This window comes from Vanacampus margaritifer, chromosome 13, assembly GCF_051991255.1.
Source record: "Vanacampus margaritifer isolate UIUO_Vmar chromosome 13, RoL_Vmar_1.0, whole genome shotgun sequence".
In the NCBI taxonomy this organism is placed as follows: domain Eukaryota; kingdom Metazoa; phylum Chordata; class Actinopteri; order Syngnathiformes; family Syngnathidae; genus Vanacampus; species Vanacampus margaritifer.
In genome coordinates, this window is record NC_135444.1 from 2,300,017 (window position 1) to 2,326,426 (window position 26,410).

General features: G+C 39.2%; 1 protein-coding gene across 7 annotated transcripts in view; it reads right to left on the reverse strand.

Moving 5' to 3' along the window:
* fam102bb (family with sequence similarity 102 member Bb) overlaps positions 1-26,410 on the reverse strand; it is a 96,909-nt gene that overhangs the window by 47,758 nt on the left and 22,741 nt on the right. For 5 of the 7 annotated variants that reach the window (XR_013296466.1, XR_013296467.1, XR_013296464.1 and 2 more), the window contains 6 exons: positions 24,849-24,895; positions 24,007-24,101; positions 18,506-18,607; positions 13,372-13,606; positions 6,380-6,516; positions 4,684-4,753 (listed from right to left, as the gene is read on the reverse strand). Coding sequence is in view for 2 of the 7 variants with exons in the window: in XM_077584683.1 (XP_077440809.1) it covers positions 4,684-4,753; positions 6,380-6,516; positions 13,372-13,606; positions 18,506-18,607; positions 24,007-24,101; positions 24,849-24,895 (686 nt within the window). In the remaining 5 variants the exon portion in view is untranslated. Of the gene's footprint in view, position 1; positions 3,078-4,683; positions 4,754-6,379; positions 6,517-13,371; positions 13,607-18,505; positions 18,608-24,006; positions 24,102-24,848; positions 24,896-26,410 lie in introns of those variants that run through there. The other 2 variants (XM_077584682.1, XR_013296465.1) reach the window with 2 other exon arrangements.

Consider the following 26,410-nt stretch of genomic DNA (forward strand, 5'->3'; position numbering starts at 1 on the left):
GTTTGTGTAACTTGATTTGATTTTATTCAACAGTGTAAGGTACACATCATCCAGCACAGTTTAAGGAAACAAAAATAATCTGAAGGGAAACGGGGACCACTGGAGTTAAAACATCACTTTACAGAAAAATACAAGTAGCACTTTTATAGACAACAGCTTCACAGAAGAGAGGACGCAACCATGTTTGTAACAACATGTTAGTTACCCACGTGACTTCACCTGTGGCACACAGGTAAAACAAGTACATGATAACCTGACTCAACATTCTTTGACAACACTAAAATCATTTTCAACACGTTTCGTAAACAATACAACATAGCAAAAATGGCACAATATTGATGATGAAATAATACATCAAACACGGTAATATCTTGGCATTTTCAACATGACATTTAAATCATGCTAAATACAAAAAAATACTGATTCTAAAATACATGTTTTTGTGCAGACTTCTCCTTTGAAGTGGTCGGAACAAACCATACACAAAAGCAAATACTAGACTTGCAAATAAATCTGACAGGACATTTGTGCAAATTAATATTGTAAACACCACACTTGGATGTGACTTCTTATAGTCTGGTGGCTTAGTGAAAGGATTGTGCAATTGCGGATAAAAGCGCCATTTTTTGCTTGGTGGTTCCTTAGAGTCGATCGTTTTTTTTTTATTATTAAATTATGTAAAAATTCGCCTAGTATTTTTCAGACTATATACACCATAAAATGATCAGATAACTTCCAAATGTGTTAAACTGGATGTTGGAGCCATATTACAGTGTTCTTTGTTTTTCCTTCCTTCATTCCTGGGTTTGGCCGCATGGTGGTGCTTGTGCCCCCAGGAAATAATTCAATTAAGCTCAAAGTAATGAGTGTCAGGTGTGCGTGTGAACCTTGGAGGCAAACAGTTTTTGACTGTTATTGTTCTATGTGGAAAGGATCGTGTTATGCATCGGACTTTATTGGAATTAAATTGTTTTTGACCACACAACTAAACATTTTTGTGTTTTGATGCAACGGCACGCGTCCGAAGAGTTCTCAACGGTTCACCCCCACAACAAATATAGCGTCTTAATGGAAAGACTCTATACTGGACTTGTTTTGGCATTTGAGAAGTCACAGAACATGAAGTATCATCAGTAACGTTGTTATTGGAATGAAAAATACAAATGAATCTGCGTCATAATTATCTAGCTGTGCCTTCTTTCTAGCTGTCACAATTGCATTTGCAATTTTACCATAATTCAATCTCAGAGCTCTTCTTTATGTTCCCTTGGTAACTCTTGTTGGTCGGTCTGGTTGTGATGATGTCACCATTGTCAAACATTGGTCATGTTCTGCTTCTGACAGAGCAGCTAACTATTTTACATACATGATGTGAACCTTGTAAATGACTTATGACTTCCTTTAACGCCACTATTTATTTTTATTTTTATGCGCGATTAATGACCGCCCCTTACTTGGAAAGCCTGGTCTGGGGAAATTCCAGTCGCACCCCTATTTTATATATTATTTTTTATTATTATTATTGTATAAACAAATGGTTGAGATTTCTCCGTTTCGTATTGTCCAGGCACAGCAACAGGATTTTTTTCTTCTTTCTCTCCTGGGTCTCAGGGGTAGGGGAATGAATAACCAGTATTCATCACTTCACTTGCTTTATAAATCAGATCTTGTTTTGTGTGTGTGTATTTTTTCAGCAAATGCATGATATAAATATCTCTCATTTTTAGAGTAAGGCTTAATTTATGAGAACAATTTAATGCTTAAATCTTAAACAAAACTGGAGGGAGCTCTTAATAAACACAACACTTTATTTAAAATCTGTCTATTTTGTGCAGTACTTTATGGAGGATAAACACTGAACAGCTACCATACTCCATTTTATACATAACTTTGGAGGTGTCAAATCAGATTCACCTTTGTAAGTGTACAACAAACAAAAACATCACCCATGTCATTCTTATGATTGAGTACAACTCAAGAATTACAAATAAAAAACTACTTTTGTATTCTATATGAATATTTCTGATATCTGAGTTGGGCTACTAGTGTTAAATTATTTTATTGTCCCAAGGAATCCTCATACAAATTTTTGAGCTTTTATCCGCAAGTGGACAATTCCCCTAAAACGTGCGCTAAGCCTTTTTTTTGACTATAGGGGAAGGGAGATTCCATGGAATGGAATTCCACCATTTTTTCACTAGTTAAATTGGGATTTGTACGATGCATAGGCTTGATAACCTCCCCGGTAACTGCAACTCAAAGCACATTGACATGATACTTGACATAATTGACATGAATGACTGTATGTCCTAATTATAATCCAGTCTATATTATATTATCGCTTTGCAGCCTAGAGGTGCAGCAGTAAAACAATATGCATTCATATTTGAAACTAGTGTGCTTCAATGACCATTGATACTTGTCTATTGGCCTCTCTGTGGGTCTAAAGGGTTAATGAAGATAAAAACAAATATTAGACGTAGTGTACAACATCAATACTATAACTGGCAACATGGCTGTTAAGTACTGTACTAAAATAGTCCAAAGTAAGCCGTTTTGAAGTTAAGTCCATCAAAATGCACGCTTTAGCCACTGACACGCTCAGCGACTCGCATTATCTGCCTCTTTCAGATGAATGTCGGCATGAAAATGCATGGCATTATCTTTCTCTTTGAAGAAGTTGTTTTGTTTGGGTTTTTCCCTAGTTGACATTCTTCCAAGCAGTTTGGTCCAAAAATGAAATTGCTGTGGAAATGTGTGGATGGTAACAACATAGGCAGCCCTTAATAATAAAAATAAGTCAAAAAAGAACTTTTGACACACAGAACCACTTGACTGCACATTATAGTGGTGTTAGAAAGCGTGAAAGTGTTCGGTTGTAGGTAAGAACACATGGAGGCGGTATTGTGATGTCTGCCACTCACTGTGCACCAAATACAAGACCGATCATTAATATGTGATATGTAACAGAAAGAAATGGTCACAATCCTGCTTCCATTTTTTGGGGGTTGGAGGTGGGCAGGCATAATCTAGATTAACGCTTGATCACCACTTGCTCGTACGCTCCAGCACCAACCCTGCAATGTTAAATGACAAAATAAAACATAAAAAAGACAAATCTATGCATGCAAGTTTTGCCCTACCCATGCATTTTTTTCCTTATGAAAGCCTTTTTTGGGGGGTGGGGGTTAGTAGACCACATGCCAAATACTCATATTTTAATTCAAACTATAAATAAATATCCATTTATTTTCAACTGCTTATTAAGGTTTGGGTTGCGTGGGCAGCGCCCCAGACTTTCCTCTCCCCAGCCACTTCTTAGAACTTTTCTGAAGGGATGGTGTTCCCAGGCCACCCGGGACACATTGTCTCTCCAGTGTGTCCTGGGTTGTCCCCAAGGCCTCCTCCCGGTGGGACGTGCCCAGGACACTTCACTAGGGAGGCGCCAGGAGGCATCCGAACCACCATCCCAGCCACCTCATCTGGTTCCACTCAACGTGGAGGAGCAGCGGCTTGAGTCCTTCCCGGATGACTGAGCTTCTCACCCAGTCTCTAAGGGAGAGCCCAGAGACCCTGAGGAGCAAATTAATTTCAGCCGCTTGTATCCGGGATCGTGTTCTTTCGGTCAGGACCCACAGCTCGTGACCATAGGTGAGGGTAGGAACATAGATCGACCGGTAAATCGAGAGGTTCGCCTTTGGGCTCAGCTCCTTCTTAACCATAACGGACCGATACAGTCCACATCACAGCAGACGCTGCACCGAACCGTCCGTCGATCTCCCGCTCCAACCTGCCCTCCTCACTTGTGAACAAGACGCCAAGATACTTGAACTCCTCCACTTGCAGCAGGATCTCATCCCCGACCCGGAGAGGGCACTCCACTCTTTTAAGCAGTTGCTGTATCCTTTATGATGATAGTTTGTCTAGTCTAGTCACTCTTATTTTGTCATATAGGATTTTACTCTGTCATATAGAATTGTGCCCTTACTGAGTGCCACTTTTGTCAGTATGTTGAGGTTCCTCTCAGCACATTGTATTTTTGTATATAAAGACTCTGAAATAAATAAGCTAATTGTGACTGAATTTGTTCCCCTTCAAGGTTGTTTTATTGTTTGTTTGTTTTTTTACTTTTAAGTGAGATAAATAACAGAAGTTAAAAGACAAAATTTCCATTTAGAATTGCAACCTCCTTTGCACGATATTATTTCATGACACGTGCCACACTAAGCAGAAATCTGGTGTTTTTTCTTCTCCCATCATTGATCTCTGCAAAGTAGCGTCCTTAAGTCGCGAGCTTGATGCTTGCACACACTTCCTGCTTGGTTGTACTTGGTGAGTATTGTTGCCCACCCTTCTTCGTTTGTGTTTTTTGTGCGGGTCCCCTGTTGAGCTGCCGCACGCCCACGCTGCAGCTCCGGTGGCAGGACACTACAATGGTGATCCTTGTTTTATACTGGGATGGATGAATGGTTACTAGTCTGAAGTCTGAGATTGAATGACAAATCAGGAGTGCAATCTGCTTTTCTGTGACCCGAAATAGAACAAGTGGCAAATGGAGGGAGAACTTAATCAAGGTTTTATGATGATGACATTTTAAAACGTCCAACTTAAATTGTTTTATACACACAGTAAGTTTGAATCCTAAACATTAAATGAGCAACCAAAGAATAGTTCATATCTTACCTGGTAGGAAGATGATGGCTTCCAAGAGCTGTACTTCCTCCAGGCCCAACAAACAGACGTAAGCCCTCCTCTGAAAATACAAATACAATCATGTCATTCTGCAATGTGCGGTCAGCCATTTGCCTCTCCTGCTTTGAGCAGGTTCAGAACTGGGACTGGCACACTAATTCAATTAGGGCTGAACCAAAAATAATCTAATTGCAAAATATTTTTCAAGGTCCTTTACCCATTTTTTTTTTTTAAACACAAGCAATAAATTAATCTGTACTATGTAGCAATTATCACCAGTTCTCAATATTGGCCATTGCTACACAGGCCACAAAAGGGACACTTTAGTGGTAATCTTTCCCAAGAATCTGGCGCTTTCTTCAAAGGCTGGGGTGAGGACACTTCAGTGGAAGGTAAACGTTCAATAGAAAGTGAATAAATCAAACACCTCATGTCGACCCTTATTTATGTCAACCCCTGAGGAATGCAGAGTCTGGTCCAGTCAAACTTGAAAGATCAAAGATAGACAGACTAGACTTAACTACCTTTCCAATAAACATCTGACACCCATCTCAACAGTGTTTCAATGGCGACCCCAAAAGGCAACTACAAAAACTGCAGATGCTCATTGTGTTTTCTACAATGGACTGACACAGCACAACTTCACATCTATGTATTGTTAAATATATCTCTGAAATATTGTGAATATATGCAGTGTTTGTCTGATGTACACATATTTGTTTTAGCCTTCCTGTCACGGCTTGAGAAGGGAGGACCCAGATGCAGTGAGGAAGGCGAGCCACGGCAGGAATGCGGATAACTTTGATTTAATGTAGTGATAAACGCAAACACAAAATCACGCACACAGGCGGACAAAAGTAAACACAAACTCACGCGCACAGGCGGATCACAAACAAACTCAAAAGCACGCACAGTGGCGGCAAAAAAGGTCAGTCATGGGCAGCAGGAGAAAACACTTGTAGGACGAGTACAGTCGGGTCAAGAGAGCGGCGTCTCGGAGTAATCACCCGACACTCCTTGCTGTGTCCATCAGGCTTTTATTGAGGTCTGATGGCATGATGGGCAGCAGGTGTGTATGGTGGGCGGAGCCCACCAGCTGACCCAAATCATGACACTTCCATGATAGACTAAGACATGATAGCAAATTTTTTGGCCTTTTCTTTTATTAATTTTTTTAAACCTTTTTTTTTTGGGCCATCCTTTTGTTCAAACGGCCACCCTGGCCTCCAACTGTGAGGCTCAGATAAGGATCAACTTCTTAATTTATCTACATTCGTTTGGGGGCCAAAACATCGACACACCGAGTTAAATATTTTCAGAATTTACCGGAAAGTTTACAAAATGGTGATTGCTGAAGTGGTTAGGTCAGCCTGAGTCCCACGTTTGTCTGGTTTCCATCACCTTGTGCAGAGATGGTTCATTGTATATTATTCTATTAAGTTCTCATTATTTGTTCCTCCTTTCCAAGTAGCTGTTTATATTACCATGTAGATTAAATAATAAATGCGCACATAATAGGAAAAACATAGTTTATTGTGTGTGTGCATGAATGAAAGTCATTAACCTCTATTCTGGAAAGCTCAAACTAAAAGTACTGATGCGCTCTTCTCTCCATATACTGTAGATTGGGAGAGTGTAACCCACAAAAGTCTGAGAAAGAACGCGATATTGCATGTGCATGTGTTACCTTCTGCACTAGAGTCTAGAAGGTCAGGTGTGAAGTCTTGGCTTTGGAGGATTTTTTCCACCACGTCGTCAGCATCTACTCGAGTATCATCCATTCTCTTTAGCTGAGACTCCATAGAGTCCTGCTTCACTGGATGCCTGAGAACAGGATATTTGGGAGTCATTTTGTGCTGCCTCTGAAACACATGAATTGTATTTGGCAGTTGTTTTCACATAAATGGCTATTTTTATTCCTTCAATAAAACATTTCACTAAGCTGTCATCGCGACTCGGGATTTGTTTGGCAGTCAAAGCTATTTTTAGCATGAAATAATGTTGCTGAGACTGCATTTCATATTCTCATGAAAGCAGAGGACATCCTGATAGAAGACATTCATTAGTTTATTACAGTTGGGCAGAAAAGGACATTGTGAGGTTGTATATGATTATTTCTAGGGATGGGCGAGTACCTATACCAGGTATCTGGCCGATACCAGGTCACATTTCATGGTAATGGTACTCGCAACGGATATTGATACTGGTATCGGCCCCCGCTCTTGTGGCCATTTTTTGGTCAGGAACGAAAGTTTTGTTCCGTCTCGTTCGTTTTCTGTGTGTCTCCTATGAGCTAAGACTTGTACATTTCATTACTTCCAGCAACGCCATTTCAGTGTGCATTACTGAGAATAAGTAAGTACTCTTGTTGTGAGTATTATCACCCATATCTGTGGTTTATATATGTTTGTAGCTTCACCATGTTTAATCGCCTCGTTTAGGTTTGCTGGGCACTTAATTGCCTCGTCATCGAGCTGCAGTGCTAAAAATAGAACGGCCCTTGCAGACGCTAATTATAGCTCTTATACACACTACATTATATTTGAAAAGTGGCGTTTTCGTTTCCCTTTGGGTTTTATGTATACTAATTCCTATATAGAGCAGGCTTCCAAATTAAAAGCATGGATTTCAAAACAATATATTATTAAACATCACATATTAAACAGCTTGAGGAATTCTTAACATGGTAGATATTATTAAATTACTTGAAACCCTATTGTATTGAATTGAATTCTTTGCACTTCACTGTATTCCTTAAAAAGAAGTTGTACAACCACATATTTTGATTGGGACTTTTTTTTCTGACCACTGGATTATTTGTTTCATCTTATTTATAGATTTTGGAAATTGTGCTCTATGCAAAATGACTTTTATGAGCAAATTGAAAAAAATAATAATTTCCATTCATTTCATTCAATTTTAAGGAAATTTGCTATAGTTGGGATATATATGTCATTTAAAAAAAATATCTGTCATTGTTTTATTTTTGGAAATTCATCTACCGTAAGTACTATTGGTATCGGTATCTGTGAGTACGGAAGATATGAGTATCTGTATCTGTTTCCAAAAAAGTGTTATCGAAGATCCCTAATTATTGCATATTATTTTAAGGCAGGAGTGTCTAACTAGTCGATCGTAGTCGACTGCGAGGGGTGTAGAGGGTGGAAAAGAGGGTTTTTTTTGGTCTGGCTGTGTTGTGCGTGTTATTATATATTTTTTGATAATGTACACTTTTACAGCCTATGCATTTGTTCAGTCTCACGTCTCCCCCCGCCAAAAAAGAGGGGGGGGGGGAGAATTAACTCAGCTTTAACCTATGTGGCGTGTGGCCTGCATCAAAGGAAGCTGGTAGCAGTCAGCAGTCGCTTAGAGCTAGCGATCAGCAATAGAAAGTTACATATTTTTTGTGTATTCTAGTTATAAGCTTGTCTGTTTAATCTTCAATGCAACATGGTACTGGCAAAGAAAAGGAATCTGGAACGGCATTTTAAAATGGTACACACATGCTACGACAGGGATGTTCTTGTGAAAATGTCTTTACACGCAGACTCAAATGGTTTCTTTTCCTTGCGGCGTTCGCACGGATGCCGTTGCGCATTTACGCAGCCAGTGTGTACTGGGCGTTTCTTGTGGTTGCCAGGCTAAACGTCCCAATGAAGGGCTAATTAGGAGCTCAATGAGGTCTAATTAAGAGTAAAAAAAATATCCGCACAACTATGCCAATGAGTTATGAGGCACCATGAGGCACAGAGCATATTATGGTTAAATAGCTGAAACGCACACACAGTATGGCCCACGGTTTGCATAATGAAACAGGTCGTTCGTAACGCAAGGTTCAGCTGTACACAAATAGTTTCCTGCTTTACATGAATTAAAAAATTTAAATTTAAGAATTAAAAAAAATAAAAACTGTTGATCATATGGAAAAAGAAAAACAATTGATCATTTGCTACAGTATATTGTCATTTTATTATTGGTTAATAAAACCCTTGCTTTTCGTACCTGGAATTAACCGGCTGCTCCCAAAAAACAAACATAGATATGAACAATAATAATAACTAGAAAAATTCCCGCGGAAATTTTGAATGGGACTGCTGACTCTTTGGTAATGAGCTGAACAGTTTAAAATTTAAAAGACTGGAATCGCTCAAGAAATGTGGAAGTTAACCATGATCAACATCAACTAAAAGTATCTTACTGTCCATAAAAAAATGTAAATGAGCTGAACAGTTTAAAATTTAAACGACTGGAATCGGTCAAGAAATGTGGAAGTTAACTATAATCAACATCAACTAAAAGTATCTTACTGTCCCTTTAAGAAACATGCACATTCACGCACGCACATTTGACTTGGAGACGTCACGCGCCCCACATTCCATTGAGATTGCATGAGAGAAGCACCCCTTGATACAGATTCAAAAAATGGCTCGTTAGAACGGCAAGGGTTTGGGGAACACGAGCATGTTCTCATTTTCTTAATCGGATAAAAAATGACCAAATGAGAGCAGGTTGAAAACTTATGATTTATCAGAAATGGAGAGAGGAAGGCGCCTGAAATTAACATGGCAGAGATAGGCGAGTTGGTCCGACTTGTCCGAGCTTAAAGGGAAAATAAAGGTACTAAATGACACCTTAGCCAAATGAAGTTAGTTTGTCTGAAAGAAGACACTCGTGACTACAAAATGTGAGAATTTGACGTCTAGTGAGCAAAGATTGTGGCAATGGTGACGAGTTGAAGTGAAACTTTTGCAAATAGAAGTAGACTTTTCTTTTTTCCCGCCACTCTAAAGTTAATTGGTCAACAGAGTGGCGGTAGAAGCCTAATTCACTCACTGTCTTTGAACCCGCACAGAGGGGAGAGCTTTCATTCCTTAAAAAAGATTTCGACACTGAGCTAAAGATGGGAAAAATTCCTACAAAATGAGCTAAAATTCGTATCGGCCGGATAACGTATGCGCGCGCAGCGTGTCTTGGAAAAAGGTGCTTTAGGTGTGTGATTTTGTCTTTCCATTTCCCATTCATTCCTATGGCACTTTTTGGGGTAGTTTTTGGGGTATTGTGTCGCCATGGTAAGTGGGAATTCCTAGAAAAATAATGCCGCACCGAGTCCGATCGAGCCGCATCGTTTGATACCTCATTTGTCCCGATGCGATCTACGGTACGGGCCGCATTCTTGCGGAAAAATCGGTGGAAGATAATATAAGAATATTTGCTATAACTAGAAAAATTCCCGCGGAAATTTTGAATGGGACTGCTGACTCTTGTAAATGAGCTGAACAGTTTAAAATTTAAACGACTGGAATCGGTCAAGAAATGTGGAAGTTAACCATAATCAACATCAACTAAAAATATCTCACTGTCCCTGAAAATGTATTTAAAACAATGTAAATGAGCTGAACAGTTTAAAATTCAAACGACTGGAATCGGTCAAGAAATGTGGAAGTTAACCATAATCAACATCAACTAAAAGTATCTCACTGTCCCTTTAAGAAACATGCACTTTCACGCACGCACATTTGACTTGGAGACGTCACGCACCCAGATTCCATTGATATTGTATGAGAGACGCACACCTGGAACAAAAGCCTCTCACGACTTAACAAGGGTTTGGGGAACGCGAGCATGTTCTCACTTTTTTAATCGGCTGAAAAATGACCAAATGAGAGCAGGTTGAAAACTTATGATTTATCAGAAATGGAGAGAGAAAGGCGCCTGAATTTAACATGGAAGAGATAGGCGAGTTCGTCCGACTTGTCCTCGCTTAAAGTGAAAATAAAGGTACTAAATGACACCTTAGCCAAATAAAAGTTAGTTTGTCTGAAAGAAGAGACTTGTCACTACAAAATGTGAGAATTTGATGTCTAGTGAGCAAAGATTGTGGTCATGGTGACGAGTTGAAGTGAAACTTTTGGAAATAGAAGTAGACTTTTTTTGGTTCCCGCCACTCAAAGCCTAATTGCTCAACAGAGTGTGTTAGAAGCCTATTTCACTCACTGTCTTTGAACACGCACTGGGGGGAGAGCGTTCATTCCTTTTTTTTTTTTTTTCAGGAGAGCTCAGTATTGTTCATTCGATTTGACATCATCATTGCTCTCCTTTTTTTTAAAAACAAACAAACAAATCAATTAAAAAAATGTAATAATTTTTTTTTAAATATATATACATATATATATATATATATATATATACAGTACATATACACACATATATATATATATATTTTTTTTTTTTGTATGTGGGTGAGTATGTGCGTGTGTGTGTGTGTGTTCGTGCGTGCGTGCGTGTGTGTATTCATCAGTTCACCTAAAGCCCATTAAAAAAAAATCCCATACTAATAATATAATATAATAATAAATTGCCAAATGCAGAAACATCAATGTAAGTTATCACGATGTAGTGGCTCTCGCTAACAGACAGAATTAAGTAACCGGAATTAGGTAAAAAAATTCTATATACGTAGACCATGTTTCTATAAATTTTGATATTTGGTTTTTATTTGAGGCAGATATTTTTTCCATTAAAATGTGATTTATGAGGAGGTTAGACCATTGGTCGATATTCAGAGTTTGTTTATTTTTCCAGTTAACAAGAATTGTTTTTTTAGCGATAGTAAGGGCTACAAGTGTAGATTGAAATTGTTTATGTGGTAAGTCAGTTGTTGTTAGGTCACCTAGCAAACACAAGTTTGGAGATAAAGGTATCCTACAGTCCAAAATAGCGGAAAGTTTTTCTAAGACTTTAGTCCAGAAATACATAACCGGAGTACATAACCATAAAGCATGAACATAAGTGTCTGTAGTGTTTTGTAAGCATTGGAGACAAATGTCGGAGTCTGAGAGTCCCATTTTCTTCATCATATATTGAGTAATGTATGTTCTGTGAATAATTTTATATTGGATAAGTTGTAAATTTGTGTGTTTTGTCATTTTAAATGCATTTTCACAAACTTGAATCCAAAAGTCAGGTTCCGGTGCTATAGACAAGTCTGTCTCCCATTTCGAGATGGGTAAAGACATTTTATCAGTATATGAAAGTAACTTATATATTTTTGAAAGTTTTTTTGTTGTTGTCGGAGAAAGCTTGTTAATATCTTTAGCTAAAACAGGCGGTTGGAGCGTAACCCGAAGTGTTGGAATTTTTTTCTTTATCATATTTTTAACTTGTAGATAATGTAAAAAATTTCCGTTTTTTATATTGTATTTTTGGAGCAAGGATGTATATGATATAAAGATATTATCTGAGAAGAGATGGTGGAGATGTGTAATTCCTTAAAAAAGATTTCGACACTGAGCTAAAGATGGGAAAAATTCCTACAAAATGAGCTAAAATTCTTATCGGTCGGATAACGTATGCGTGCGCAGCGTGTCTTGGAAAAATGTGCTTGATGTGTGATTTTGTCTTTCCATTTCCCATTCATTCCTATGGGATTTTTTGGGGGACTTTTTTGGGGATTGCGATGCCATGGCAAGTCGGAATTCCTAGAAAAGTAATGCCGCAGCGAGTCCGATCGAGCCGCATCGTTTGATACCTCATTTGTCCCGGTGCGATCTACGGTACGGGCCGCATTTTTGCGGAAAAAATCTATAATAATAAACCCATTTCCTGGGTAGAATAACAATATGTGCCTGCTTGCTTTGCTCAGCAGTCCCATAATAACAATAAGCCCATTTTCTAGGAATTGTAATACAGTATGTGCTGCTTGCTTTGCAAGCAAGCAGCAGCGAAGCAGCAGTCCCATAATAAAATTGCTCCACAAGAAATACATTTGAAATTACTCCTCAAATGAAGTCAATTATACGCAAAGGAAAAAGAAAACAAATTCCAAGCCTTGTGCACACTGACTTCCCCCATCAACAAAGGACGAATAGTAATAATAATCACTGAATGTCAATTGGTCGCAATCCAGGTTACGCTAAATCAGACTGATATGTTTATGTAAATGTACTGTTATAGGAGAAGTTATAGGCATTTGTTACAGCAAATTATGCCATTGGCATTTTTTTAAATTTGTGTTGACACACCATTATAAACCAGTTTGCACTGCCACTTTAATAAAATGTAATAAATGTAGTGATGCATCGGAATCTCAATCGAATCGAATCGTGAGGCACCCGTAGCGTCCAACCCCTAGGGTCAATTATGGTTATTATTCATCATGACATGCGAGTGTGCCTGTATGCGTGTGTGTGTGAGAGGATCAGAGAGAGCCGTTAAGTCTAGTGGTTGTATGACAACAAAAAAAAATTGTACGGTTTGTTACATTATTGCAGGCAGGAAAAGGTATGCGGGTTTGCAATGTTGACACTGACTGAACTGGTTGATCATGGAAGGTTGGCTACTTGAAAAGATCGTTTAAGGTCAGTGGTTAGTATAATCGTTTAGCCTGGAAAGCAGACTCATCTCTACAGCCAGAAGATGAGTCTGGTCACTGACAGCATCAAGTGCAAGGCGGGGCAAACCTGGCCAAACACACAGTGTATGCGGCTGGATAATGAGATATATAGTACTGTACAAAATACATTTCAAAACCCTTCATTGCATTTTTTCTTAAATTTGAAAATCTGTTCCACACTAATGAATGCAAATTGAACCACAAACAATTTTCATTTACAGGGCATGACAAAAAATGCATTATTTTTCTTCCAATTACGGCTTCACATGAAATACGTCAAAGCGCACCTGTTGAGCCGCTCACAGGATGAGGCGCTTCGGACTGGAGAACACACAGAGTAGGTAGAGTTGGTGGTGGAAAGTGGATGTTCAGGCAGAGCAGGACATGTTCTGCACTCTCTGTCTCTGTCCTCATTTGGTTCGGGGATGCTGCCGATGCCTGTTGAGGCGCTTCCAACTGAATGGTTCCTACGATGACTGAAGTCCGACATGCTGGATGAGCGGGAATGGCCTGTACTGTAGCCTGAAATGGAAATGGACAATGTAGTAATGGCGGCAGGACAAGCTCTTCTGCTTTGATATGGTCACTCTTCACAGAGGAAGGAACCATATTTTGTTACTTGAGGAGAATTTTCCAAATGGACCCACCAATGTGTTACGATGCAAATAATCCCCCCCCCCCCACCTAATCAGCTAAGAACAGTATCGATAATATTGAAAAACATACTAAAAAATGAGAATTGTTACAATAATGATATATATATATATATATATATATATATATATATATATATATATATATATATATATATATATATATATATATATATTAGTGCTGTCAAATAAAAGCGTTAAATTAAAGCGTTAACTGATTAATCACAAAAAATTATCGCATTAATCATTAATTACCCATATTAATCGCACCATTAATTTTGACCATAGATTATATTTTAGCGTGACAGCGGATGGCTACGTTTAAGGTAGCACAGGTTGTGTTTTAGCAATAAACATAATTACATGCATTAAAGTAAAGCATTTAATAAATGTTTGCGTATCACATTTAGAATATTTATTCATGTCAAAATATTGTGGTTATTTTTCTCCATTTTAAATTATGCAAGTAATGAACCGATTAGAAAAAAAGGAGGATGAAGATGTCCTCATAACATTAAATGTCAAAAGAATGAACATAACCATCGCTCTTCAAATTTGGTGGGACAAAAAAAATGTTGATAAAAAAGCCTTTTTCTATTAAGTGATTAATCGTGATTAATCAAAATTCTAAGATGTGATTAATCTGATTTAAAAATGTAACCGTTTGACAGCTCTAATATATATATATATATATATACTGTATATACACATTGTTCAGCCAGCGTAAATGAGTACACTCCCTTTGAAAAGTAACATTCTAAACAATATCTCAATGAATACAAAAACAATTTCCAAAATGTTGGCAAGACCAAGTTTAATATACATCTGGTTAACTTATAACATGAAAGTAAGGTTAATAATATAAATTAGATTACACATTTTTCAGTTTTACTCAAATAAGGGTGATGCAAAAATGAGTACACGCCCTCAACAAAAATGACTAAATCTAGCACTTTGTATGGCCTGGACAATTTTTAATCACAGCACAGCTTCTAGGCATGAAATTAACATTTTGTTGCATACATCTTTTTCTACTCTTCAAGAATGGCGTCTTTTAGAGACTGGATGCTGAATGGAGAGTGATGCTGAACTTTCCTCTTTAGAATTCCCCATAGATGTTCAACTGTGTACAGATCAGGAAACATACTTGGCCACGGAATCACTTTTACCCGGTTCTTCTTCAGAAATCCAGCAGTGGCCTTAGATGTGTGCTTAGGATCACTATCATGTTGGAAAAGTGCACGACGACCAAGGGCACTGAGTGATGGCAGCATCTTTTCTTTCAGTATTGAGCAATACAGCTGTGAATTCATGATGCCATTAATGAAATTCAGCTCCCCGACACCAGCAGTACTCATATATATATATATATATATATATATATATACTATATATATATATATATATACTATATATATATATATATATATATACACACTATATATATATATACACTATATATATATATATACACTATATATATATATATGCATGCTGTCAAAGTTAAAGCATTAACTAATTAATTAATCACAAAAAATTAGCGCATTAATCATTAATTAAAGCAGATTAATCCCACTATTAATTTTGACCACAGATTATACTATCTTGAAAGCGGATGGCTTCATTAAAGCTAGCACAAGTTGTGTTTGAGAAATAAACATGACTACATGCATTAAAGTAAAGCATTTAATAAATGTTTGTGTATGACATTCAGAATATTTGTTCATGTTAAACTACTGGGGTCTTTTTTTTTTTTTCATTTTAAATTACGCAAGTAATTAACTTAGATTGCGCAGTCGATCAAAAAATGTTGAAGACGTCCTCATAACATTAAATGCCGAAAGAATTAACACAGAACACGTGCGCTTCAAATTTGGTGGCCCAAAAATTGCTGATAAAAAGGCCTTCTTAATTGAGTGATTGATCGTGATTTATCAAAATTCTAAAATGTGATTAATCTGATAAAAAAATTGTAACGTTTGACAGCTCTAATATATATATATATATATATATATATATATATATATATATATATATATATATATATATATATATGCACTGCGCTGTAACCATATATATATATATATATATATATATATATATATATATATATATATATACTGTATATATATATATATATATATATATATATATATACTGTATATATATATATATATATATATATATGGTTACAGCTCAGTGCATTTTTTTTTCATATTATGAGCTGACTAATTTTTCAAATGAAGTAACTTTGTAAAATTGTAAAAACAACTTGATCCCAGTCCCCACAAATATATGCATTGTTTGGAAAGATCATCACGTTCATTTTATAGCTCATTTGATTGTAATTTCATCCCACTTAAAAGAGCATAAAATGAACATTTGTGGTGATATTCTGCGACTTGAGGAAGACGGTTCACTCATGACACGTCGGAGTGGTCTTTCATAGACGTGACGACATCGAGGAGTGATCAAAACATTTCATTATGTAGGAAATGTACAATACGTTAATAGATTGGCCGACATTATCACATACACAGCATTTCACAACTTTTACACTTATCCGACTGTCGCATCACTCTGGGTTGCAGCAGGTGCATGCTGCTCTGAGCTATCGAGTCTCTCCCTGTCTCCCTGCATGGTAAAATGCAGACATTTACATAAAAGTAGAAATAGACTCGTCAAAGAAAGAGATTCCGGAATTGATGCTCTCGATTTGGATTACAAACCTTTGCCGCGGTGTTTACCGATGACGGTGTGCGCTTCTACTATACAACAAGGTAGGATGCTGTGTCGTGCATCTTCAGTTTACTTTTGTGCTGAATGGTCACATTGTGGTGTATTTTGACTTTTATTGGTTGCTATGTCCATTTATATCCATCTTGAAAAGTGGCATTCGAGTCGAGGAACTCAGGGTTATTCGAGGCAGGTTTCCGAGACACGTTAGCTAAAGTCGGCTAACATGTTGGGTGCTCCGGTTTCCTCCCACATTCCAAAGACATGCATGGCAGGTTAATTGAACACTCCTAATTGTCCATAGATGAGATTGTGAGTGTGGATGGTTGTTCGTCTCTGTGTGCCCTGCGATTGGCTGGCAACCAGTTCAGGGTGTACCCCGCCTACTGCCCGAAGCCAGCTGGGATAGGCTCCAGTGCCCCCCCGCGACCCTTGTGAGGACAAGCGGTTAAGAAAATGTATATATATATATATATATATATATATATATATATATATATATATATATATATATACAGTATATATATATATATCATCCCACTACCTATAATGAAGTACTGTATACACTCAGCTGACATTATGTACTATATGTAATAAAATAATCAAATTTGTTTGAGTTTAGTTTATTAAAAGGATAGTGTGCAGTAACATTAAAAAAAATGGCTGCACCAAATTTAGCACAATGATAGTTTGTATCTGTAGTCTCCATAAAATAAAATAACAAAGCAAGTTAAAATTACATACAAACATCATACGAAGTACCAAATACATAGTGCTGTATCATCAAATTACAAACCTTATAAAAGTGCGGAATTATAGAAGCCAAATATTAAAAAAATCTATAACAAGCATAAAATACATAATTCACTGAGGTAGTGGTCGTAGCAGTTCCATTATTGTAGCAGCAGCAGTTATACTCGTAGCTGTATCCATCAGACCAGAGGTGGGCATCGAGGGCCGAAGTCCTGCAGGTTTTGTATGTTGCCCTTCTCCAACACAGCTGATATATGATCAGCTCATCAGCAAGCTCTGCATAAGCCTGATAACGATCCTGTTGATTGGAATCAGCTTGTGTTGGAAGTGAGAAACCTCCAAAACCTGCAGGACTCCGGCCCTCAAGGACCGAGATTGCCCACGTCTGCATCAGACGGTACCCACGAGGGTATCGTCTGACCCAAGTACTAGTAGTGTGAAAAGGACTGGTGTTCAAGAAGCCAGCCTTTGACTGCCCGTGAGAAGCTATAAAAGTTTGTTGTTTTTTAGGAATTTGGGGAGCCCATTCCACTCTTTAATAGCTTTATAAGAAAAGGCAGACTTTTTGGGGGGGATGTCGCCCCTCAATGCAGACCGTAACACCCTGTTTGTTGATTGTAAGCGCAGATGTACAAATGTTTTTAATGGGGGTGGGGCTGCGTCATTGAGAATTTTATGCACCAGACAGATATCAGAATACCTAATAAGGTTGTCGAAACTTAACATATAGTATTTTACAAGTATGTTACAATGGTGGTGCCGCATTGGCTTTTTATCAAAGATTTCTAAGGCTTGATTGGGTAACGATTAATTTGGTTTGCTGTTACAAAGATAAAAATTGTACTTTTGGACTAATACTTAGAGAAATATTCATTTTAGTATGAATGTGTGAGTTACTGGTTACCTGTCTCCTGTGATTGACTGGTTATAAATCAGAATAAACCCTGCTTCTCGGGCATACGTTGCAACATCATTAAAGAAAATGTGGCACTAATACCATGGTGACTGAAAGTCGATCAAAAGCAACGTGGCAGGAAATACAGCTTCAACATCTTGAATTATTGGGATATTAGAGCTGCAGTGACTCACTCTCCACCTCCTCTCATCTTTGACTGCGGTCTCATCTTGAAAATTGAGGATCATGAAAATCCGATCTTTCTGTCTGACCCAGCTTCTGGGGAAAGTAACTTCAAAACTAAATACCTCAATTGCAAATTATCACATGATAATCCAGCCAGAGTTTATAATTTGTTTCATAGCAGAATGGCCGCCACCTTACCTGAGAGTTTGGACTGTTGACTGGCGTAGCTGGAAGTTCGCGAGTGGCCAGAGCCGCCAAGATCATCAGACACCACAGGACACTTGACTTCTCGACTCTCTGCTATGATACAGAACAAATTAGGATTTGAAATTGCTATGTCAATCAATTAGTCCAGTTTTGGCATGGTTACTCCTGAACAAGTGGCATGTGACAGACTTTTTAGGATCATGCACAATCATTTACATTACATAGCTATCAAACCACAGGATATTGTATGCCTATAAAGTGAATGCTTAACATATACTCTACTGTAAATATGAAATAGAAAGCTGTCATTGTAGACTTGAAATTCATATATGCAAACACACAACTGATTAAAAAAAAAGGACATCCCAGGCAGCCCGCAGCACAGACACACCAACTTCTTCCGAGGGGATCAGGAACTTTGGGGCCAGGCGACCCCCTTTCATGCAAGCAAGAGAACAAAATCGTGATTCTTTACTCTTGCAGACAAACTGGTTCATCAGTCCTTGGTGGACAAACACCCAGGACTTTCAGCAGTAATGTATAGTCTTTACATGGAATGTAAAAATGTATTTCTTTTTATTACAGGTTGCCTGTGAAACACCTAAAATGCTTGACCAAATGTAGAATTATTGCAGCCACTGTGATCGCCATGTTGAAATCTTGATTATGTAATATAATTTATTGTTCTGTTTTTGTTCCACCAACACACAACACTAGGGGTGTTAAAAAAATCGATTCGGCAATATATCGCGATGCTACAGTACGCAATTCTCGTATCGATTCAATATGCGGCCGAATCGATGTTTAAACATAAATTTGGGATGGAAATAATAAACAAAACGTCTTACTCAGGGTTAGGGTTCACAATTTAACCATGGCATAATCTTATATTAATGAAACATTAAGCCTTAATATTTTATTTCAGTGTTGTTCAAACATAAAACAGATTGCAACCTGTTTGTTCAATACATTGGCTCACAGTATTAAGCCTGAAGTTTCATATAGATACATTTTCATACAAATCTTACAGTGTACAGTACAAGTGCAAGTTTACTGATTAGTAGTCTATTTTCTCTATTTGAGTAAAAAATAAAATAAAATCGCAATAATCGACTTGTATCGGGATTAATTGATATTGAATCGAATCGCCAGGTACTAGGCAATTCACACCCCTATAAAACACTGTTCCAGGTGTTGGCTCACCCTGCCATCTCACCCTTTTTGTGCGTAAGCCCTTGAGGTTCGCGCTCGACCGGCTCCAGAGCCCAGGTTACATAAACACCGGGCCACTTAGGCAAAGTCGCCTTTCTGCCAATAGCCGCAGAAGACACGTAGTGGCACCCTTCCGTGGGCATATGATAATAATAATAAATTATGCATTAGATTTATATAGCACTTTTTTGGACACTCAAAAGGCACTTCACAGTGGTTGCATTAATCATGCACTCACACATTCACACGCAGTAAGCTACTTAAGTAGCCACAGCTGCCCTGGGGCAGGCTGCCAGTGTGCGCCTACGGCTCTTACGACCACCAACAAACATTCGCACCACCCATACACCAGTGTAAGTAGCACTGGAGGTAATGTGTGTGAAGTGCCTTGCCCAAGGACACAACGACACATGAGGAGAGCGGGGTTCGAACAGCCAACCTTTTGGTTACTGAACGATCGTCTCTACACCCTGAGCCACGGCAGACACATATGATCTGAACCCGCTACAGTGCCCTGAACAAGGAGAACCTCAAGGCTGCATTGTTCATTTGATAATATTTTAGCTCCTCCTGCCTCATTTTCCTCCAAATTTTCCACCTAATGTTCCACTTCACTTCTTGGTCAACTCCTGTCGCCGTTTTACGATCAGGAACTAGAAATTAGAGTAATAGAAAAATGCCATTAATTTCATGCAATACAAAAATAATAATACTATATTGGGATATATAGGTCTTTCTTCAAAATTATCTGTCATTTATGGGGGGGGGGAATTTTATGTACCGGTACTAATGATAGTGCTGGGCAATATGATGATATTTATCGTGAAGACAATAGAAAAAAAATTATCTTGTCATTTTCTTCCTATCGTGTCTATCATCATTAGTCACTTACAGCAAAAAGCAAACTAAATAAGTGACAGAGACGTACAAAAGCATTCGTTCTGCATGCTTGTTTCACACAGCTGTCACCAGGTGCCTGAGCAGTGGACATGGCAGTGAATGATAGATAGTTGTTATACATTACAAGCTTACAGTGCCAAAGTAAACACCCATCCATTATCTGAACTACACAAGACAAAACACAACAAGACAAAACACAACTACACAAAACAAGCATAGCAGTTTGCAGGTCTAAATGTGCAGTTTTAGCATCATTAAAATACATATTTTTAAGTTTTTCTGCAAATTGAAAGGCTGAGAAAGCCCCCAAAAGCTTCGCGAGGACGCTTACGTTACCTACTCAAGTCGAGGCGAGATCGGTTCTACTACTTACGTCGCAGCGTAGCAACGACACAATGAGCTTTGGCTGGCTAATACTGCACATAAACACGTTGCGCTTTCACTCATAAGTTAGTAATCACAGCCTCCGTGGTGGCGTATAAGAAGCACTTTTTTATTTACAAGTGTCGAAGTTCTCACGTAGAGTTTACGAGGCGTGATTAACGAGGAAAAGACGTAGAAGCCTTGCTATGCTAACCACTTTACTAACCAGCAAACGTTATTGTGAAACTGACATTAATTTAGGTGCATGGGTGATCGATTACACTTTTTACAAAGTTCTCGCTGGTACTGCGTTACAGCGGAGCGTGTCAAACTTTTAATAGCAAAACAGCTGGCCTTTAAATGAGTCTGGGGGGGCATTAACGCAACACACTTAGCTAAACAGGAAGTGATGTAATTGTTATGGCGTCCCGTATACGTCAACTGGGAGGAGGAATATTAAACAGGCATGATAAGCGAAGAAAATGGATGGATATACTAAAGTCAATACCTTTCGTATCACTAAATATTTGTTTTCACACTAAAGTCCTGAGTTTTGATATTGACTTGAAATCTGCACTAATAAATGTTTTCAAAACAACATTGCAGTAGATCTCATCATTTTTTCTTTTTAAACAGTTTGAAACATTTTTTGCATCTCCTTTTTAGATTCCTAAAAATATATTTGTAAAAAATATGTTAGTGGTTACTGTGCCTCTTTTGTGAACATTTGATAATTTTATATAGCAGCCCTACTGGATGCATTTCTCTTTCGATACAGATCTGTTTAATGTCACTTCAAAATAAAATGAGTCATAGTGTGTTGTATCTTTTTTTTTTATAGAAAAACTGAAAATCTATCGTCGTATATCGTTATCGTGATATAAAATAGCCTATATCGTGCTAGAAGGTTTTTTCCATATCGCCCAGCACTAACTAGTGTTATGTATTCAGCATCAGTATTGGTGACTACTCAAGAGTTGAGTACTGGTATCGGCTTCGGTCTGAAAAAAAAAAAAGTGGTATCGAACATCCTTAATATTGACAATTCGATAAATCCACTTTTTGCTAAAAAAAAAATATATATATTAATAATTCTTTACCTTTTGGGGGGATAGCAAAGTTTTGATAGGTGTTCTGGTCTTCTAATATGCATAGTTGATCAAGTTAACTTGGTTAAGATGGTAGTCCTACCCAAATTTGTAAATCTTTTTATAATTATTCCTCTGCTCATTAAGAAGGCATTTTCAAGACTTGAAAATAAGCCTTGAAATGTTGTTTCTTCAAGTATGGCTTCTTCTTTGCAGCACGTCCATAGAGCCAAGAGTACCGGATATTGTGGACATGTGTACATTAGTTCCAGCAACCTAGAGAGACTCCTTCAGGTCTTCAAGAGTTACGGAGGGGTCTACTCTCACTTCCCTGAGCAGTTCCCTCTTGCCTTTTGCCATGATGTTGGAGGGATGCATTGTTCTTCGGCGGTTAAGGTACCATGGCGCTTCCACTTCCGGACCAGTGATGCAACAGTATTTTTCGGCACATTGTGTGAACCTGCAATGGATGTGTAGCTTTGTTCATGCTTCTTTATAACTTTCTTTCTGAGGTTTTCTGACAGCTTCTTGGGCTTCATGACATGTCTGCTGACAAGCATGGGATGACCGTGGACAGGTGACCATTAGGCACAATTTATAGGGACTAATCAAGCCTATACGAGTCACAGGTGACTAAATGCAGGTTTGTGTCACTGTGATGCAATAGCTTATGGTGTGGAATCATTTTCGACTCACAATAACCGGTGTAATGGTCTGAATATCTAGAGCAAAACGTGATTTTGAACAAAAACATTGATGGATTCCTGTGTTTGTGCTATTCCCTTTCATGCAAACAGGTGAAACACACATTTCTTTTGTTCTGTGCCGAGAAATTGGTATGAATACTTTTGCAACCCACTGTTTGTACTGTTGATGTCATTTGTGAAATGTCTTCCAATAAACAAAGTTATCAACAACAACAAAAGTCCATATCACTGCAGACGCTGCACCAATTCGCCTGCCAATCTCCCGCTCCAATCTTTATTCACTCGTGATCAAGACCCCAAGATACTTGAACTCCATTAAGGATACTTGAAGTCCATAAAGGATATGAACACAATCTGCAACAAAGGACAGCCTTTGCGGAGTCCAACCCTCACTGGAAAGAAATCCGACTTACTACCAGCAATTGGGACCCAACTCTGACATCAGTCGTAGAGGGACCAAATAGGCTGGTATCTAGGGGTAAAAAGTTTGACTCATCATCAGAGTCTTTCAGCCGTGTTTTGTCCTGTCCCTCACCTAAGATCTGTTTGCCATGGATGACCCTAACAAGGGCATTAAGCCCTGGACAACTTAGCTCCTTGGATCATTGGAACACGCAAACCCCATGATAGGGTGATGACTCAGGGAGGAAATTGTTAACAATTGAAATCCTTAAACACATATTTGGTACTGTACTGGGAAAAATTTAAATTACTCAAATGCGTTGTTGAAGGTGCATATATATATATATATATATATATATATATATGGCAGCACGGTGGCTGACTGGTTAGCACGTCCGCCTCCCAGTGCTGAGGACGTGAGATCGAGTCCAGGCTTCGGCCTTCCTGGGTGGAGTTTGCATGTTCTCCCCGTGCTTGCGTGGGTTTTCACCGGGTACTCCGGTTTCCTCCCACATTCCAAAGACATGCATGGCAGGTTAATCGAACACTCCAAATTGTCCATAGGTGTGATTGTGAGTATGGTTGTTTGTCTCTGTGTGCCCTGTGATTGGCTGGCAACCAGTTCAGGGTGTACCCTGCCTACTGCCCGAAGCCAGCTGGGATAGGCTCCAGCACCCCCGCGACCCTTGTGAGGAAAAGCGGTCAAGAAAATGGATGGATGGATATATATATATATATATATATATATATATTATTTGGAAAAGTAAATGGGATGACTAAACAGGGCTAAGATTGGAATGTTGAAGCGATTTTGGCTCACCACAAGAGGCTTTTCGTGTGTCACCCCCCCTTCTCTCCTCCAGCAGGCTGTCTCCATCACTTTGGATCCCAATCACTGTCGCTGTAGAAGGTGGCCTTTTAACATCATAATAAAGACATTAATTTGAAACACAATCATGGGAAAAGACCAAAGTTAAAAGTGAATATACTGTACATACCAGATAAACATCATAAATAATACATATTTTGGTATAAACAAGCAGACTATAGATTTTCTTCTAGGCCTTTCTTTCCCCCGGGTTGATTCACATTTGTTTCTCTGTGCTGCCAATTTTTTTTTAATCCTCACTGAAAAGAAGAAACTAGGACGGCCAAAAGTATGCTATGACATAACATGACATGAGACTTACAAGTGCATTCACTGTATTTTATATACAGACACAGAGGCCTGATATTATACTACTGGCTATTTTAGTATGCATTCTTATTAAAACTAAACAAGAAGGTATAAATTATCTGTAAGTTCTAAAATTGCCTTTTTGCATTCAAAGACATGCTACATTTGGTTTTGAAAAAGCAATTTGTATAAGTTTAGATAAAGATCCTCTGTGACTAAAAACATTAACACTGTCCCTCTCCCATTCATAGGCTTGACCTTTAAGGTCAATATAATAAAACGTTTCTTTCACTCTGTTAAATGGACCTGTTCCTAGAGTTCAATGTTGTCTGTAATTGGTTCTTTCTTGGCTCAGGCTCAAGCACAATTCATAACATCAGCATGGTATTTTTATGTAAAGTGCTAGATTTGACCACAAACTAAAATGAGGATATTGCTCACACAGTTTAGTACATTTAAATAGATAAAAAGTTACTTATACTTACGTTTTAAAACAGGGATCTCCTGACATAAGCTGAGTACTGATGATAACCTGTAAACCCACAAAACAGCATCAGCGCAAGCAAGGCATATGTTTGATAGTAGTTTGATCTATGGCGTAAAGATGATAACTACAAATGTACTATTTGTAAAGAATCTTTATCAAGTGATTTTGTCCCAAATCAGGTCCTCGTGACGTCCATCCATCCATCCATCCATCCATCATCTACCGCTTATCCAGGGTCAGGTCGCAGGGGCAGCATCTGTAGCAGGGAAGCCCAGACTTCAGCCAGCTCCTCCGACGGGATCCCAAGGCGTTCCCAGACCAGTCGAGAGACATAGTCTCTCCAGCGTGTCCTGGGTCGTCCCTGGGGCATCCCGCCAGTGGGACATGCCCGGAACACCTCTCCAGGGAGGCGTCCAGGAGGCATCCGAACCAGATGCCCGAGCCACATCAACTGGTTCCTCTCAACGCGGAGGAGTAGTGGCTCGACACTGAGTCCCTACCCTGCTGAGGAAACTTATTTCGGCCGCTTGTATCCGGGATCTTGTTCTTTCGGTCATGACCCACAGCTCGTGGCCATAGGTGAGGGTAGGAACGTAGATCGACCGGTAAATCGAGAGCTTTGCCTTTCGGCTTAGCTCCTTCTTTACCACAATGGACAGATACAGAGTCTGCATCACTGCAGACACTGCACCGATCCACCTGTCGATCTCCCGCTCCAACCTACCCTTACTCGTGAACAAGACCCCAAGATACTTGAACTCCTCCACTTGGGGCAGGATCTCATCCCCGACCCGGAGAGGGGACTCCACGCTTTTCCGACTGAGGACAATGGTCTTGGATTTATAGGTGCTGATTTTCATCCCGAACGCTTCACACTCGGCCGCGAACCGCTCCAGTGACAGTTGAAGATCACGGCTTGAAGAAGTCAACAGCACCACATCATCTGCAGAGATGCATTGCTGAGGCCACCAAACCGGACACCCTCAATGCCTCGGCTACGCCTAAAAATTCTGTCCATTATACAGTAGTTATGAACAGAATCAGTGACAAAGGGCAACCTTGGCGGAGTCCAACCCTCACTGGAAACAAATTCGACTTACTGCCGGCAATGCGGACCAAACTCTGACATCGGTCGTACAGGGACCGAACAGCCAGTATCAGGGGGCTCGGTACCCCATACTCCCGCAGCACCACCCACAGGATTCCCCGAGGGACACGGTCAAACGTCTTCTCCAAGTCCACAAAGCACATGTGGGCTGGTTGGGCGAACTCCCATGCACCCTCGAGGACCCTGCCGAGGGTGTAGGGCTGGTCCACTGTTCCACAGGCGGGACGAAAACCACACTGCTCCTCCTGAATCCGAGATTCAACTTCCCGACGGACCCTCCTCTCCAGCACCCCTGGCATATGATTACCAGGGAGGCTGAGGAGTGTGATCCCTCTATAGTTGGAACACACCCTCCGGTCCCCCTTCTTAAAAAGGGGGACCACCACCCCGGTCTGCCAATCCAGAGGCCCTGTCCCCGATGTCCACGCGATGTTGTAGAGGCGTGTCAACCA